The sequence below is a fragment of the Aedes albopictus genome, chromosome 2 (assembly GCF_035046485.1).
Source record: "Aedes albopictus strain Foshan chromosome 2, AalbF5, whole genome shotgun sequence".
Classification (NCBI taxonomy): Eukaryota; Metazoa; Arthropoda; class Insecta; order Diptera; family Culicidae; genus Aedes; species Aedes albopictus.
Genome location: NC_085137.1, coordinates 125,156,409 through 125,175,164, shown reverse-complemented (window position 1 = coordinate 125,175,164; position 18,756 = coordinate 125,156,409). Strand labels below are relative to the sequence as shown.

Genomic DNA, 18,756 nt, shown 5'->3' with positions numbered 1-18,756 from the left:
TTCAATTAATAACTGTGGAAGTGCTCAAAGAACACTAAGTTGAAGCCAGACAGGCCCATTGGGGGCACAGAGCCATGAAAAAGAAGAAGACATGATGCCAAAACACAGCAACTACTGAATTAGTATTGATTCTAAAATGGTAAATCTGAGAGAAACACACTTTTAATTTTCTACTTCTAACAAGGCTGACAATTTATAGACATTTATGGAGCTTTACTGACGAAGTTCAAAAGTTTCTAAAGATGTTTTAGGAAATCCTACGCCAAACTCCTACTGAATAAATTTTCATTGAAATCCTTGAGAGTTCTGAGAGTGGTTCTCGTTGAAGAATCGTTAGGACAATCGGACCCTTTATTTTTTGTTATTAGTGATAAATGTTTCTAGCACAAAACAGTCGACTGAATATATACCTGAAGTTGCACAGGTGCTTCAAATTGTTTATCGTAATCCATCAATAATTGTCTAGGATAACTTTATCTGCTTCGAGCTTTCGAAAATTCCGTCATCATTCTAAACCCAAAAGACGCACACATAGAAGTATTGATTTGTCTTCTGCTGATTTCCAATTAGAACTGCACCACTGCTTCCCCTGCTCTTGCAATGCTTCTCCGAGCCGCAAACTCGCAAACTTACCGGAAGGTTGGGATTTTGTTCAGCAGAATCTCGAGTACCGTCACGTCTCCCTTGAGCGGCGCGTGGTTCGCCTCGATCTCCTGCCGTATGGCCGACATGCTCATCTCGAACAACCGCTGGATCTCCGTATTGCCTCGGACGCCATTCCGTTCTGAAAAAAATGTGCGCGGACGTTAGATCACAATCTCTTCGGAAGTCACCACTTCAGCAAAATCCATGGAATACTTACCCGGCCACAGCAGCACCAGACTCTGATAGAGCGCCAGCTCCGTCTCGGTCAGCTTCAGCTCGGCGATGCTCTTCGCCGTCTCGAAGATGCACGCCACCAGTTTCATCTCGAACGAGTCGGACGTGTAGAACACCTCCTGCGGTAGCATGATGTCCCCGTACAGGACGGAGTTGGTTGAGAGATCCATCAGTCGGGACATGCGCACGATCGCCAGCTCGAACGAGCCCGTTTTGAGCAGGAGAATCTACAAAGGATTAAACGAATTAGTGAGTCTCAGTTGGAGTTATTGGGGGAGTGAGATTTCGATAGGTACCTGATCGTCTTGACTTAACCGCATGAAGCCCGGTATCAGTTTGGCGAACTCGATGATCTGCTGGATCATGGCCGTCAGCTTCTCCGCGCAGTCTAGCCACAGCTCCTCTTGGCTCATGTTTTTGTAGTACAGAATGCGGGTGACGTCCTGTTGGGTGGGAGGAGAATCGGGTTAGTCGTTTGTAAGAAGGTAGATGAAATCTGAAAAAGGGCCCATATAGCCGAGGCGGTAAACGCACGGGTATTCAGCATGACCATGCTGAGGGTGACGGGTTCGATTCCCGGTCGGTCCAGGATCTTTTCGTAAAGGAAATATCCTTGACTTCCTTGGGCATAGAGTATCTTCGTGCCTGCCACACGATATACACATGCAAAATGGTCATTGGCAGAGGAAGCTCTCAGTTAATAACTGTGGAAGTGCTCATAGAACACTAAGCTGAGATGCAGGCTTTGTCCCAGTGAGGACGTTAAACCAAGAAGAGAGAGAGAGGATGAAATCTGAAAATGAATCCTCGGTCTCTAGCAGCAACGACTGCCGCCCTAACATTCATTCCCAACAACTGTAAGGATGTGCCTGACGACATTTTTCGGCAAGAACACTCACCTGCGACTTTCGGAACATGTCGTGCACAATTTCCAGCTTGTGGTTGGTATTGGCATGCGCTTCCGCTAGGGTCTTTATCAACACGTCGTTGATGTCGCCTTCGGCTGAAATTATAACAGAAAAACACAAGGAATTCCATCCATCAGTAAATAGTTTGTCCAAACACTCCGTTCCGTGTTAGTAATTCGATTAGCACCCATAGAAAAGGGACACCCAAAACGAAACGTAAACGAACATAAATCTACACGGGAAAGAAACCGGAAGACACCCACACGCGTGCAACGAAAAAAGAATCACCACACATTACCCCATTTGCTGTGCGAATCACAGGAGCTGTCGTCCTCGCCGAACGAAACCGGAGTGTTCTGGCTGGGGTGGTGCGAGTGGGGCAACCCACCAATAGCATCGACCCCTCCTCCACCGCCGCCTCCACCTGCCCCAGCTCCTCCGTTGGAGCCACCATTGCCAACCGAGGACACCGGATTCTGCTGGCAACAGTCGCTACGCCTTATGCTGTTACCTGTTGTCACGTCTGTATACCGTTTCGATGATCCCGCGGAGGTTGTTGAGGGAAGCAGCAGTAAGTGGTTAGAGAAGGGAGGATTAGTGTTAGAACGAGGGGTGGTGTGTCGTTAAACGGGGAGGGACTTCACCTGAACCGGAGACAACGGTTTGGGACATACCGGTGGGTCCGGTAGTGCCAGCAGCAGTCGGCAGCATGTTGGGATTGACCATCTGCTGCTGCTGTTGACTGGTTGGCGAAGGCAGGAAGGTCGTCGAGTCTACGAAACTTCCCACCAGACTGTCCACGCTCGTCAGCTGCTCCTGCTTGATGGTGATAATTGTACTATTTGTGCTGTTGTTATTGTTGTTGTTAGCGGTGCCGGAGGTTTGACTCTGGAGCGTGGTTATTGCTGTTTGCTGATTTGGATTCTGCTGTTGCTGGGCCAACTGCTGCTGCTGCTGTTGACCTGGTTGTTGCGGTTGGGGTTGTTGAACACCGCCTCCAGTGGGATTGCCGCTGCTGGAGGTGGTCGTTGCAGTCTGTTGAACTCGTGCCAAACGAATGTCGTTCAGCGTTATTGCTCGATGATTTGGTGAGCCGTCTTTGTCTGGAAGGTGGGTTAGTATTGAAGGAGAATATTGATATGTACAGCCCGAGTAACGCCGCGTTACAATGGCGTTACTCAAGAATACAAAACACTCGCACACAAATGCCCATCACCGAACGATCAGGGTTAGTTTTCGATCATGCAATAGGAGATTACCGGACGGTTCCGACGATACTTACTGTGTCCACTTATGAAATCTGAGTCTATTATCGTACTTCTAGGTTCATAAGTTGTTGTACTATCCACGTAATCTGCCGAGATGTCGTAGCCCATCGTCTGCTGAGGTGTAACGGACGTCGAATAGCCGTACGGACTGCCATAGCCAACTTCATTGTTGTACGCATATCTGCGAAGATTATTGAAGAAAGGAAACAAAAAGATCGAAAATTTCACTATGGGAGGACTGTTCTCATCAGCTTCGGGGGCTCTGCTTACCCGTTGTAGCCACCGTGGTGGAGCTGGTCACTACTCGAGGGCGTTTGGGTGTCGAATACGGAACTGTCGGGCGCCGCATCGCTCTGGGCTCGCATCTGCGCTCGGTGAAACCGCACTTCGTCTTCGACCTTTTCCCGCTGCTTTTTGGACATCCGACCGAATTTGACCGCTGGAAGGAGAAAAGAATAATGGTTTATTAGTATTTTTTTCTGGGATTGATAAGATAGTGTAGGTAGTTCAACACGAAACCGAAACCGAGCTGTATAGTTGATTTGAACCCTGAAACATTTAGAGATTCTATGATTATTGTTGAATTTTTTTTATTTTTATTTTTTTTATACAAAATTTCATTTTCCGTGTAATTTTAGGGAAAATAATTTTGCGAATAAAGGGAATTTAACTGTTGTACTATGATAGAATGATTTGGAAAAATATAATATGTTAATTGTAGCGACACAAAATAAACATTGACTTCTGAAAAGTGATTAAAACATCATTTTTTCAATGATTTTGAAAAAAATATAAATACACTTCAAAAGGCACCATAAACTATTTCGAGATATACAGGACAGTCCTTAATAACTGCCAAAAATATATAAAAAAAATTGATTGTCCGCGAAACGAAAATAAACCCCGTCTAAAGGCGGGGTTGGGTGCTAAAGGGTTAAGGAAGACTTTTTTGTTTTATATATTTTTCAATTTTTTTCTGAAAATTTTCAAGAAAAAAATGTGAGATCATCTCATACTTGCTACTTACACGGATTTCATCAATCTGACGCAAAAACTGTATTTTGGGAACCGTAGATTCTATATTCAGCTGTCTATTTAAGCCAAAAGATTTGAAATCGATTCCCTACAACGCAAAAAAATTTAATTGAATTGAAAAAAAAATTATATGGTTGTTGGTCTTTCTAAAACAAGTGTTACTGTCTGAAAATTACTGGTGTACTTGCCAATAAAAATACGGCAAGCACCTTGTTTAGTTCTTTTTAATTTCCTAGGAAAATTTTAATTAAAATTCTCAAAGAAATTTTTGAAACAATAAAAATAATACGGAAAAGCACTCTTATATTCCAGAAAGTATGTTTATAAAAGTTTTTGATAAATTTTCAAAACTATCTTTTAGTATTTTTTAGATTATCAGGAATAATGGAAACATATCTTATTCAAAAAAAAAAATCGGAAAAAAATAATTAAAACATGCGATGGTTTCTAGCGATATTGTTGGATAATTTATTGGCGATTTTCGGAAAGTTTTTGTTTGTGAAAATTCAGAGAGAGTACTCTAATTACCGATATATCTAATATTGACCATGAGCATAAACATAGACAGAATAATGCGTTGTTTGCTACTCGGTAATTTCACAAGAAACCAAACCAGACATACGGTATCTGGAGTACTTTATCATCTTCAAATTCTCAAAGCACCTTGTAAAGGATACCTATTTGGAAAATATTTTCCGTCCGGGCTTGGGGCGTTTTTTTTTCTAATTCTGCAACGGTGATTACTTTTGGAATTCTTTCTAAATTTTCTTCAGAAGTTCCTTTGATGATTTCGAAAAAATCTTTGAGAATTTTTTCGATTTTTTTTTGTGAATGTTTGTGGAAATTTTTATAGAATATATTTCGGAAATTTATTTTGAGATTGGATTTGGCCAAATTCTTTAAAAAGCTTTAATATTTTTTTCAAGAATTTCTCTGGTAATTATTATATAAATTCTTTTGGCAACTACTTTGAATGTTCTAAGGTAATTTTGATGGAAAAAATCAGTGGTTTCTTTGGGAATTTGTCAGGAAGTTTTTCGTGAATTTCACAGGATTTTCTTTGTGCAAGCCCAGTTGAGAATTTCAGAATTTCCAATTTAGCAATTCTCGGAGTTACAAAAGTAATCACGATAAAACTACCTGAGAAATAACTGAAAAAGGAATTGCTGATATAATGCTGAAGGAATAGTCATTGAAATTATAGAAAAAATCCAAACAAATTGCTGATTAAATTCCCATGAAAATACCGCAGAAATTAAAAAAAAAAAAAAGAGAACAACCATGCCGAAGTAACACTCAAAGAATTGGCCATACTGCGATCTAGCGAATACGGAATCGTGGGTTCGAATCCCACCAAATTTAAAGAGTTCCTGGATGATAGTCAAGAGGAGTCCCTGCTCTGAGGCGAACCAGCCAAGGGCTGAAAGCCTTGTAAATGAAACTAATTAAAAGAGGAGTTCCTGGAGGAATCCAATGAGAAATATTTGAAGAAATCATAGGGAAAACATCCTTTAAAATTTCCAGGAGGAAACCCCGAAAGTACTTCTGTAAAGCTCCTAGGAAGATTGCCTTGAATAATCCCAGCAAATTCTTGAAGGAAACGGTGGAGAAATTCTTAGAAGAATCCCCAGAAGAATTCCGGGAGATATTATAGTACGAATTTCTGGAGGAATCCTAGGAGGAATGAAAGGAAGAACCCCAGCAGGAGTAGCTTGAGAAATCCAGCTGAAACTTCTGGAGGAAGGCCCAGAGGAGTTCCTGGAGGAATATCATGAGAAACTTATGAGAGAATGCTTGGATAAAATATCTTGGATAAAAAATCTTGGAGAAATTACCGGAGAGCTTCTGAAGATATCACAGGGAAAATCTCAGGAGGTATTCTTAGAAGAATTCTGGGATGTATCGTTGTCGAAATCTCAGCAGAAATCCTAGGAAGAATTGCTGAAGAAAAAAACCCTTGGAATAGGGTATCGCTCCACTTGGGCGGTGGCTTCTATATTCGTCTGTTTTCCACTATAACTCAGTCAATTTTGAACAAATTGACTTGAAATGTTGTACACGGGTAGATACTACACCTATCTCTCCACATTCCAAAAGTTGTGTCAATTGGTTCAAATTTGACTGAGTTATAGTGGAAAACAGACGAATATAGAAGCCACCGCCCAAGTGGCGCGATTCCCTACCTAGAGAAGTCCCTGCAAGAACCGGTAGAGGTATTCTGGAAGAATCTTTAGATGAAGTCCTGAAGGGATCTCAGAAAGATTTCCCGGAACAATTCCAGCCATAATGCTAGGATACATTCGTTTAGGAATCACTAGAAGAATTTCTGGACGCATCATAGTCCGAATTTCTGGAGGAATTGGTAGAAGAACCGCAGGAGGAGTTATATAAGGTATTCTCGGATGAAGGCCAAAAGGAGTTTCTGCAGGAATTGCATGAGGAATTCCTGGAAGAAACTTTGAATAACTCTGGAGGAATTCCTGGATGAGTCCTTGTAGATATCCCAGGTACAATAACCAAAGGAATTTCTGCAAGATTTCTAGGAAGATTGCCTAGAATTGCTGGGTCTTTGCCAGGAGAAAGCTCTAGAATAATCCGTATCGTAATTTCTGAAGTACTACAGTTAGAATTTCTGCAGGAAGAAGAGCTGGAAGAACGCGGGAATTGTTTGAAGAATTGCAGCTGGAGTATCTGGAGAATTCCCTATAATAGAAGTAATTTCTAGAGAAACCATAGAATCAGTAATGCCGGGGGTATTTTGAGAGAAGTTCCTCTAACAATTGCCTGAAGGAACACCTACAGTTCTTCTTGAAAGAATCGGTAAGAGTATACTGGAGGGACCCCTGAGGAAGAACCTCTGGAGGAAGTCCTGGATAAATCCTTGAAGAAATCTCTGGAAGTATCACCGAAGATATTTTTGGAAAAATCCCAGGAAGATTTTCCGGAAGATTTTCCGAAAGAACTTTCCTAGTAGAATTCCTGAAGGTACCACAGTGAGAATTTTTGGGAGGAGTTCAAAGAGAAATTGCTGCAAGAATCTAGTATGTACAACCCCATCAGAACTGCCTGCAGAATCCTATGGGAAATTTTTTGAAAAAATATCGAGAGGAATCCATAAAGGAAGCCTAGATAAATCACTGTATGAATAGATAGAAGTATTTCTGGGGAAATCCATGGAGAAGTCTGTTGATTGTTCTTACCAATATCCAAAACGCCAAAACGTACAACAGGTATATAGTAATTCCAAGTGTGCTTTAGTTTTGTTCAAATGTGCCATTAACAAATATTGGAATTATTGTGTGAAGTTTTAAATTCTAGGTGACAGTCAAGGAAAAATTCTATGGGGTGCCAAATTTGTTCAAGGGGGTGCCAGGCACCCTTCGAACCTCCCTAGTTAAGCCAATGACAATACTTAACGTACAACGAGGGGTCTCCTGTTAGCCTAAAGGTAAGGCTTTGGATCGCCAATCCGGAGACGGCGGGTTCGATTCCCGCTCTTTTCCGACTTCCCTGGGCATAGTGAATCTTTGTTCTTGCCTCACAACATATAAATTCATGAGAATTAGAAATTCGAAATGGCTGGTACGCCCTTTTCACATGTTAGTCTAGGGTTAGTAACTGTTGAAGTGCTTATTGAAAATTCAGCTGAGGAACAGTCTCTGACTCATTTGAAATACTTTTATATAACCAGTTATAAAGGATCGACATTTCAAAATTTAGGGTAGAAATTTACTTCGTCATATGCGCTAATTCTCGTCATACCAGACGAAAAATACCCAATAATTACAGATTTTCCAACTTACCTTTGTCATTGGCTTGTCAGATGGAAGCAAACAGATGCTGAGCTGCTATAGCACTGAAAATTGAATAATTACACGAACTTTTACCCTACTTACGAGTTGGAAATTGTTCTCGTTTTGCGTAAGATGAAAGCAAGCACAAAAAGCAGCAGCTAGTCGAATTGTTCCTCATAACCGTCCAATTTTCACTTCGCTAGATTCAGATTGATGAACCAACCTGTAGGGCAAATTCCCCCGAGAGGGTAAGCCGAAAAAAATAGAGCGAATTCCCCCGAGAGGGTAAGCTAAAGGCGAATCCCCCCGAGAGGGTAAGCTGGAGGCAAATTCCCCCGAGAGGGTAAGCCTCAACAAAAAAAAAAAAAAGAATTCCCCCGAGAGGGTAAGCTAAGCAATGATGATAAAGGATGATAATGAAGTGTGATATAAAGGATGATGATGAAGGGTTATGATGAAAGATGATAATGAAGGATGCTGATGAATGACGATAATGCAGGATGATGATAAAGGATGATGATAAAGTATACTGATGGAAGATTATGATGAAGGATGATGATGGAAGATGATGATGAACGATGATGATGAAGGATGATGCTGCAGGATGATGATGAAGGATGGTGATGATTAAGGATGATGATAAAGGTTGATGATAAAGGATGATTATAAAAGATGCTGCTGAAAGATTATGGAGGATGATGATGAAGGATGATGAAGGAGAATAATGATGAAGGATGATGATAAAGGATGATGATGATGATGAAGGATGATGATTGCCAAAGTATGCTGATGATTAAGGATGATGAAGAATGATTATGACAGATGATGATGAATGATTATGACAGATGATGATGAAGGATGATGATGAAGTATGATTGTGAAGGATGATGATGAAGGATGATTTTTTTTTTTTTTTTTTTTTTTTTATTTCTTTGTATTTGTGAATTTTAACTTAATGCTAATTCTTCACACAATGAAGGATGATGATGATAAAGGATGATGATGAAGGAAGATTATGAATGATGATGATGGAGGATTATGATGAAGGGTGATGATGAAAGATGATTATGATAAAGAATGGTGCTAAAAGATGATGATGAAGGTTGATGATGACGATGATGCAAGCTTGTATTAAAATCACAAATATGAAATTTGCATGCTTATAAGGCTGGTAATGGCTGGAAACATAATAAGATGAAATATAGGTGATGCTTCTTGATTACATGTGAAAAGGATTGTGATAGTGATGATCGATTATATCGTTTTTTAACGAAGGCAATTGTAAACTAAGCTACAGTTAAGGTAATGTTAACATTTACATTAGATTGTTTTGAAAAAAAAAAATAATGAAGTTGAATAAACATTTGATTTTAATAACAATGACATAATAGGACAGGAGGAGAATGTAGGGATTGAGAGAGATACTGAGAAAGCGAGAAATAGGGCATATAGCATTAGCACCGGTGATGCGCCAAGATGAAATGAAACGTCAGTCTTGTAAAGTATTTTGCACGAGTAGGTTGCATCATTTGCATCCTGCATCCTAAATCATTTCGGCCGGTGGAATCGGATGACCCGGATTGCCACAGTGTCCATCCGGACACGACACAACCTAGGTGTGATTGCACAAAAGCTCTGTAGCATTTCAAAGCTGGATCCCACTGCTGCAGAATGTAGGAAAAGCTGTTTTCAATTAATCAAACAAATCTCCTTTATGCAATTCAGTATCATAATTTACATTTTATATAACTCGTTTTGGTATCATAATGGCCAATTTTTCCGAACTGGCTCATTATGCAACTGAAATGAGTTGCATATTGAAAAATAGTTGTAGATTGTTCATAATGCAACTCATTTGAGTTGCATTATGAACATTATGCAACTCAAATGGGTTGCACTTTGAAAAAATCATTGCATAAAATTTTGTATGGAACTCGTTGCAAAACTCGATTTTTTTAGGACTCTTCATATTTACGACTCGTGCTGAAAAAATCAGCTTTTTTGCAACTCGTTACATAAATAACTATTATGCAATTCAGTATCATAATTTCAATTTTATATAACTCATTTCATTATCATAATGGCCATTTTTTCCGAACTGATACATCATGAAATGATTTTTTTCATAATGCAACCCATTTGAGTTGCATAACGTTCATAATGCAACTCAAATGAGTTGCATTATGAACATTATACAACTGTTTTTCTTTATGCAACTCATTTCAGTTACATAATGAACCAGTTCGCAAAAATTGGTCATTATAATACCAAAATGAGTTTTACAAAAAATAAATTATAATACTGAATTGCATAAAATATTGTATGGAACTCGTTGCAAAATTCGATTTTTTCAGCACTCTACGTATTTATCCAACTCGGTAAGCCTCGTTGGTTGAATGTACGACTCGTGCTGAAAAAAAATCAACTTTTTGCAACTCGTTACATACATAATTATTTTCCCATCGGTAAAATGTAAACAATAAGTTGTCTTAGTCTAGGGAAGATGCAAGCAAATGTGTGCGTGTATTTTCTGCATACGAAACATCGTATTTTACAAACACAGAGAAAGATTCTTTCGTTACCTACACTATGATGGCGTATTATGATCTGGTGGGCAAAAATATTTATTGAATTATTTTGGTCGTCATACCAAAGAGACATCCAACTCAATTTAAAAGCTTTTTGATTAATCGTACTTTGAACACATGATATGGTTTTGATTGTGAAGCATTTGACCGACTCTTAGAATAAATAATAAATTTTAACCATCCTATGCACCATAGTGCCACGTAGAAGGTGTGGCGGGAATAGAATTCAGGTTGTGCCCAAAATAGACGTGGACTAGACGGAAACAGAATTTGAGGGACAATTATGCAATCTTACTATTTTTAATATTATTTTCATGATATGGAAGCTCATTAAACAATTGAATCAAAGTAATTGAAACCAAATTGGATATGAGGCATTAGGCGAGGTGCAAGAATATACTCGATCATTATTAACCTTCACGTATCCGTCCTCCGACAACTCTTTTTAAAATTGCTGGCATTTCGTCAATTTTCATCCGATTTTTTTGAAGTCCTCGTCAATCAATCATAAATTAGTGCTAGTTTATTATACTCAAGGGGCCATGCAATATCTGGAACCATTCCGGGGATATTCCGGATTGTGGTGGGGTCAGGAGGGTTGCCAAAATGGCTAAAAGTGATTATTTTGTGTGTTATTGTGTTTGAAGCATTGATTTTCAGCGAATTTTTTACTGCGAACAGTGAAAAACAACTGCGATAACCAGATTTGAATAAGTTGACCCATCCGGATCGCCGTGACAGGTTCCGCGGGCCCCCTTGGGGACACTTCTGGTTTTCAACCTAAACATGCCGTGCGACACATCAATCTTCATGATTTCGAATGACTGACTCAGAAACGATAGGTTCCACCAAAACATGCCTTACGAAGTATCAATCTTCATGATTTCGAGAGAATGGGGCAGAAAAAATTGACTGAAGTATGCATCTACTGATGTGGCCTTTTTCGGAACACCTGGAACAGGTTCCGCGGGGGCATCTCAAACACAGTAGCACCCAAAATAATCACTTTTAGCCATTTGGCAAAATAGACGCCTCCCCCACCCCCTGACCCCAGTACAATCCGGAATATCTCTGCAATGGTTCCGGATATTACATGGCCACTTGACTGTAATAAACTAGCACATATTTATGATCGATTTAGGGCGACTTAAAAAAAAATCGGATGAAAATTGACGAAATGCGAGCATTTTGAAAATGAGTTGTCGGAGGTCGGGTACGTGAAGGTTAATCAGTGCTTAGCTAGACGGAAATTAGTCAAAAATTCTAGTTCTCCGTATTTTTTTTTCAGTTTTGCAGTGCAGTTTCGATAACAAATCCATTCTACTACAAGCTGTCACCATGCATATACACCAACCTCTGATGATGTGCGACCAACAACAACCCACAACGACAAACGACGACGACGCGGTCCGATTCCCGTGAAACGATAACAAACGAACCACATCGTCGAATGTGCAGTGTGCAATAATCGTGGCAGCAGAGGCTGGTTCATGGATGGAGATGGAACACTGCTGCTATGCGTGCGGTAGGTCAGGTATGCGTGTGCGCTTCTAAACAGCGTGGCGCGACGGAATGAATGGCAAATTCTGCGAGCGAGTTTTTCCTTTGAATGAAATTGAGGAGATTTGTAGAACGGCTCTGTCTGCTGGATCGGATGGTGGCTTGTGGGGGAAGTGGGGGTGCAAACATCTGCGATTGTGTCCCGGTGCTGCTGGCTGCCGCCAGCACATGGTCACAGACGGTGTGCATCATGTTTACTTGCCGATGCTACCATAGTATGGATGCATCTCGGATGGCGACAAGTTATGTAATCCCCCGGAGAAACGCAGCGTGGTGCATTTTTTTTTGTTTATGCTTCGGATGCTTTGCAAAGCGCGAAAACAAGGCGTGTTCGAGTGCAAATAATCCGGGTGGAGTGCTTGGTACGGAACGAGTGCGATCAATGAGCCGATTAGAACTGTGAGACAATATGTGGGTAAAGTTCTTAAAAACTACGTGAAATATTCAGAAAAAGAAACAGTTTTGTGAATTTACAATAATACGTGTTCTTACCACCAACAACTAAACTAAACTACTGCAATTCCACTCCGCCGATTCTTTCACCCGATTTGGGCAGCACTAGAAGCGCGCGCACACCAGAGTGCAGTGTGCGATAATCCCGGACCTACGACAACGACTAACTTTTGCGCAGCTCGGAGTCCATGAGACCACAAGCACAGCACACAGACAGTCCATCTGCTGCTGCCACCTGTTCAAAGAAGGCGCAAACATGTTTCTGTGCCATCGACAACGAATACTGCTGCACTTGCAGAAAAAAAAGCAGAAGGTAAGCATGATTTGATTATCGCCTTCTCGGGTTACGCGCTCGCTCGCGAAATAAAGCCACTCTGTCCGTTGGTGGTACCTATTTACAACTTCATCCATCATCAGCGAAAATCTTATTAGGTGGAGCGACGACACCACAGCGAAGCTAGGATCCCGATGAATGCTCGCGCCTCCGGACAAAAAAAAAAGCGGGGAAATATTGATTCAGATTGTCTCGATTTCACGTGCATCGCAGCGTTGTATACCTAGTGTGTCGATCGTCGTGTCTCGTTAATTTATCGCATGCAGTCTCCCAAAACAAACATGTGTGCTGGTGCCAAACTGTACCATTACTCCGCCCGGGTTGCACCTATCAGACTGTGGCATCACCGCCAGGTACGTATGAGTTTAACTGACCTAATTTCGTTGTCGCGGTTGTTGTTGGTCCGAATGCCATTTTCGAGGAGATAAGTTGGTGATCAGATTGAAAGAGTAGACACCGGGCTTAGATCCCGGGTTATTTTGGCCAAATGGACTTCGAAAGGTCATTAGAACCATCATAAAATCAAAATAAAATAGTTTCGATTTTTTCACTCCTTTCAGAATCACTCTTCAAGACAAATTGGTCTTAAACTGGGCAATTATTTCAATAACTGTTCGGTATCACCATAAATGAATTATTCCTACCTGTGTACATATTGTAAATAAAGTTAACTTTAGCCTATAGAATTAATTGAATTTGAACTAACCCTTTAAAAATATGAACTAGTCTTAGGTATAAATACTCTCTCAATCCACGGTGACCAAGCTGACCATTGTGCACAGCATAACATTTTGTAGCAATCAGTTGGAAATATATCCCCATAGACACAACAGTGCGGTCGATCTTCTATTGTATTTTCGTTCACATCTATCGTGTGTGCAATAAAGTGTTGCGGCAAATCAGAACAAATGCCAATTTCGTTAGTGATCCGAAACCATCAATAAGCGAGACAATCAATCATCTCGGTCGGTCGGTGTCGTGCGTGAGTGAACTTCACAACTGCATGCCACTATAGATCACAGCAAAGGGCGTGATCGTTGGTAACCAGTGAGATCGTCCTGCCTTCAGTGAAGAAGGTGAAGACTCAGTGACCGCGATAAGTGCCAATCTGGGTCCAGTGGTTTTTGTGTGCCGTTCGTAGCACGAACGGGAAGCAACCACCTTCAATTCCGGCAATTACGAGTCCCGGCTCGTTCAATAATGTTTTCAAAAGTTTCTGTTTCAGAAGGATTCTGCAGTTTCATTATTTATAATATTATTGAGTAATCCAATTAGAAATTAAAAAGTTATTTTTACATGTTTTGAAGTATCCTCTATGGGGTGATACACAAATTGTGTCACGCAAAAATCGACCTTTTTCAACCCCCCCTCCCCCCTATGTCACATATTTTGTATGGGGCCTCAATAATTTTTGTAAGTGTCGTCACGTTCTGCAAACAACCCCCCCCCCTCCCCTAAAAGCATGACGTAATTTGTGTACGACCCCTATTTTCCATTTAAAATAAGGAAGGGATCCATACTATCAGTTTCTGGCCACTCATTACTACCGAAAGAATCCTCGATTTCCGTAAGTTATTTACAAAATAGGTCAAAATATTTGCAAGAAGTTTTCTGCGGAAATGCAGCTAAAGAAATTATTAAAAGATAATGTTTGGGGTTTGTAGAGGGGAAGTCCCACCTGGGGTTTTGACAGGTTTCACCGTAAACTTATTGGAATTCAATGAGGAACTTTTACAATAGTTCGATTACATTATTACCTGGAATTTTACCAAAAAATAATTGTAAATATTTTGATTTGATTACAATTTTTCTTGTACGTATTCACCAAATAACATTCCTAGAGTATTCTCTACCGATTTCGGTGACTTTTAAAAACTTTCCTTAATAATGTTTCTTGTACTCTATAGGTACGCAATACCTAGACGTACTAAAATTCGATCATAAATTTATCTGGGGAACCCACGAAAAATTATCAGAGGGTACTCCTGGGATTTCGGTAGGATTTGTCAGGGATTTTGCAGGAAGTTTTTTAAGTTGTTTTCTCAGAGATATTTACAGAAATTTGCTAATGGATTTCATTTGAAGCTCTGAGATATCATCAAAATTAAGCTTAGAAGCAATAGAATTTCCTTGAATCTGTTAAACTATTGTCTCAAAATTTCTTATGAGAATTTTTGCCAGTATTGCAAAAGTATTTTCAGCATTTCATCCAATTTTTCATAAAAATGTATGCGGTTATATACCAGGATTTTTAGTTCCCTTCAATTCACACATCTTTAAAAAAATATCAAACCTTTTACAAGTTAGGTTTTTCTATTTAATGTTGTGAATTTTCACTCGTGGTAATTCTACTTTCAGTTTTTCACAAGTAGGGTGGGGCGGGGCAAGATGGGTCAGTGCCTTTTTCGGGCGCATTACTCATGTTTAGATTATGTTAATAATTTTGTTAGATGACCAGCATGAATATACAAAAGTTTGGGGCATTGATTGAAACATTAATTCACTCTCATTGGAATTGAAAAATGAAATGGTTTTTAGCCATTTTCGTATGCGATACATTCCATATAATCTCCATATAAACGGTCGCGGGGCAAGATGGGTCGCCTTCAATTTTGAACGTATTTTTGGATCATTCAAAAGTTATTTATTTTTTATTACAAGACTCTCTCATAAATGACTTCAATCAAGCGAAATGAACCCTCAAAATTATAACATAAAATTATGATATTTTTTTAGTAAAAACATCGATTTTCATGTCGCCTTAGGACCACTCAAATCATAAAGTTTTTTATATTGCAAATAAATTTATAAAATGTTTTCTAGTAGCTCTTGTTTACTCAGTATGGATATGGAGCATATATGCATGCGGAACAAATCTTATATTTTGACGTTTTTCGTTGAGAAAATGTGAATTATTTAAAAGGTCACCCATCTTGCCCCGCACTTTTTTCACGGTGCAAAATCGATCACTTTTTAAAACTACTTGTTTAACATCATATTTTGTATTTAATGTAGTAGGCCTGTGTGTAATGTAAAGTAGATAATGTCATAATAAAGATTCCCTTGAACTGAACTGGTCGTTGTTTCCTACATTTCAGAAGTGGGATACAAACCTCAAAATTCTGGAGTATTCCAATCAAAATTTGGAGTTATCTATCAAGATGGAACTACACGGAAGACTGAAATAGTAATTTTTTAGCTAAAAGGATAAATGGAACTAGCCAGCAATGAAAGCAAATAGTGAAGCGATGAAGTTTAGAAGAATTATTGTTCGGTACCCTAACACGCCAAGGGCGCATTTCTCTCAAACTGAAAAGTATTCGAGAGGAGGTAAGAGTTGTGATCACCATGAAGAAATGTCGTGTAGTCAGCAGCGGAAGCTGCATCACAACATCGATGACTTAGTCAACGAGTTGGAGCTGGAACCAATATGATGATGTAGTAGTTGTTCACATCGAGGACGATGTGTTATTGTCAAGATGGCCGAACTGTAGTAGGCCTGTGTGTAATGTAAAGTAGATAATGTCATAATAAAGATTCCCTTGAACTGAACTGGTCGTTGTTTCCTACATTAATGAACTGTTTATCGATTTTTAGCATAGCTAACTAGTGTATTAAAGAGTATCGGACGAATACAAACCAATACGATTTGTATTTACAAAGTTATGGTGATCCATCCTTAGGTGACCCATCTTGCCCCGCCCCACCCTAACTGTTTTCTAAAAAAAATGGCAGTTGGATTTTTTTTTAATTTTTTTTTTCAATACCCATAAAACAACTTAAAGGCTTCCAAGCAGACAATTATGTGTTACTAAAACAGTTTTATCAAGAATTTTTCAAAAATTTTCATCTATATCAGGGGTTCTCAAACTTTTTCAGCTTGCGTCCCACTTTCGATTTTTAAAGAATTTGGCAACCCACCAGAACGTATATTCATAAAGTACGTCATTTTTGCAAATTTGGACTGACTTTTTAATAAATACATTTTATTGGCTTTGATAAACTTACGTTACGTAAGTAACGTGAAAAGTCTAAGTAAGGTTAAGTGTTCAGTTTCGGTAGTCGCGTTTTCGATTACCTTCAGTAACCTACGCTCACGCTGGTACCGCAATCGTGGATTTTTCATAATGCGTGTACTCAGTACACGACGCAACCGCTTACGAGCCAATGAAGATAAGGTTAGTTTTTTTTTTGTATTATTCGCCTCATCAATGCCCCAATAGATTTTGGCAGTCGTTTCAGTCGAAATTTCACTCGAAAATCTTCTAGAATCTTACCAACTGGTATTCTTTTAACGTATTTCACTAGGTTTAGGAATTCTAACGTAGATTTACTTAAATATTTTCAAAATAAATTATCGTGATTTTTTTTTTCGTCGAACATTTTGAATTTTCTGATAAAAATCAATCATGAAAATATAAAAAAAAAATAATCATAAAGAAAATTAAAAAAAAAATTGAAATTTCGAAATTGTTCATGTTTTGGACCATTGTATCTCAAAATTGGTTACCGTAGTGATGAAATAGAAAATATGGATGTCAATTTCTTGATTTTGCTTTGGCTGACCAAGCCATGTGGGAAATTACACTGTTGCCAAGGCAAAATCAAGAAATTGTCATTTGTAAGGTTCTGCGGTCACCTTTACCGTAATCGGTCGGCTGAGGACCGACCCGTCGCGTCGAGAGTCCGACTGCACACTAATTGTCATACCAATAAGTGGCGACAAATATATCTAAAGGTCCAATCTGCAAAAGAGAGGCTCTCTTTGTTCCGATTCTCTTTATATTATTACGATGTAACAGTGGACAAATCTGTGATTGTAAAAGGATTGTTTAATCTACCTTCCGACGCAAGATGGAAATCAAAATTTATAAATACAAGCACGTTATAATCGAAAGAGAGGAGACTTAAAGAGAGCCTCTCATCTGCACTTAGGACCTATAGAAATATTCGGCCTGAAGTGGGTCTCCCAATCACTTCAGGCCGAACATTTCTATAGGTCCTATGTGGCTATAGGTGCTCGAGGCTTTCGACAATTAAAAATTATTCCCGCTCATGCTTTGACACACATGTGCACAACAGTGAATGTGTTAGATGTTCATCTAATTGTGGATTGTGAAAAGAAGATAACCATGTGCGACTGTGGAATCGAGTTCAGTTCTAGGCCTACTGGCGACGGAGATAGTCGAGTGACTCCGTCCGTAGCTTGAAGGAATAGAAGCGCCCGTCTAGCAAATTGGGATTCGTGAGTTCGAGTCTCACCGGAGTACGTAGATTTCTTTTCTCATAATTCAAGTCTCAAATTGTTCATCGAGCACATGTTCTGTTGTGCACATGGATGTCAATTCATTTTCAACAGTGTAGAAAATATGGGTTTAAAATTTTCGATATACTACAATCTATGAAACGGCTGTACCAAGGGGCAACATAAGGTGATCGTTCATCAAAAACTAGCTGGACTGCTTGAGAACCAACTGAGAAATTATTTATGTTACAATTTATTACGAGCAAATTAAAAACTTTCTGAAATATATTTTTTATAACGAATTGATTTTGTGCAACCAAGATAAGCAAGTACATTGGCACTGAATGAAACATTACAAAATTTGATTGCACCAATAGCTGACAACAATCAGCAATGTTACACGAGAATTTGACGAACCTGCCTGAGATTATTATAGAATAATTTCTGACGGAATTTTAAGAGATATTTCTTAAAATTCGTTGAGTATTTTCTCTTTGACAATTATGACAAATTTCTAGAAAACTCCTTCCATAAGTTTGTGATGAAATACTATCGGAAATGCGGTGATGTTTTTGAATGGTTTCCGATAAATATTCAGAATAAGTGGTAGGAGAAATTACCAGATGCATTTCCGGGTAGAGAAATCGTGAAACTGAGGAATACATTACGGAATTTTTGGAAAAGTTCGTGGA

General features: G+C 39.3%; 1 protein-coding gene across 17 annotated transcripts in view; it reads right to left on the bottom strand.

Moving 5' to 3' along the window:
* The window catches only part of LOC109417772 (probable nuclear hormone receptor HR3), a 617,254-nt gene that overhangs the window by 9,487 nt on the left and 589,011 nt on the right, over positions 1-18,756 (bottom strand). For 13 of the 17 annotated variants that reach the window (XM_062850334.1, XM_062850335.1, XM_062850332.1 and 10 more), the window contains 8 exons: positions 3,326-3,494; positions 3,070-3,236; positions 2,432-2,890; positions 2,086-2,310; positions 1,779-1,882; positions 1,176-1,322; positions 863-1,106; positions 634-784 (listed from right to left, as the gene is read on the bottom strand). In XM_062850334.1, the coding sequence (XP_062706318.1) occupies positions 634-784; positions 863-1,106; positions 1,176-1,322; positions 1,779-1,882; positions 2,086-2,310; positions 2,432-2,890; positions 3,070-3,236; positions 3,326-3,494 (1,666 nt within the window). Of the gene's footprint in view, positions 1-633; positions 785-862; positions 1,107-1,175; positions 1,323-1,778; positions 1,883-2,085; positions 2,311-2,333; positions 2,891-3,069; positions 3,237-3,325; positions 3,495-18,756 lie in introns of those variants that run through there. The other 4 variants (XM_062850331.1, XM_019691920.3, XM_062850330.1 and 1 more) reach the window with 3 other exon arrangements.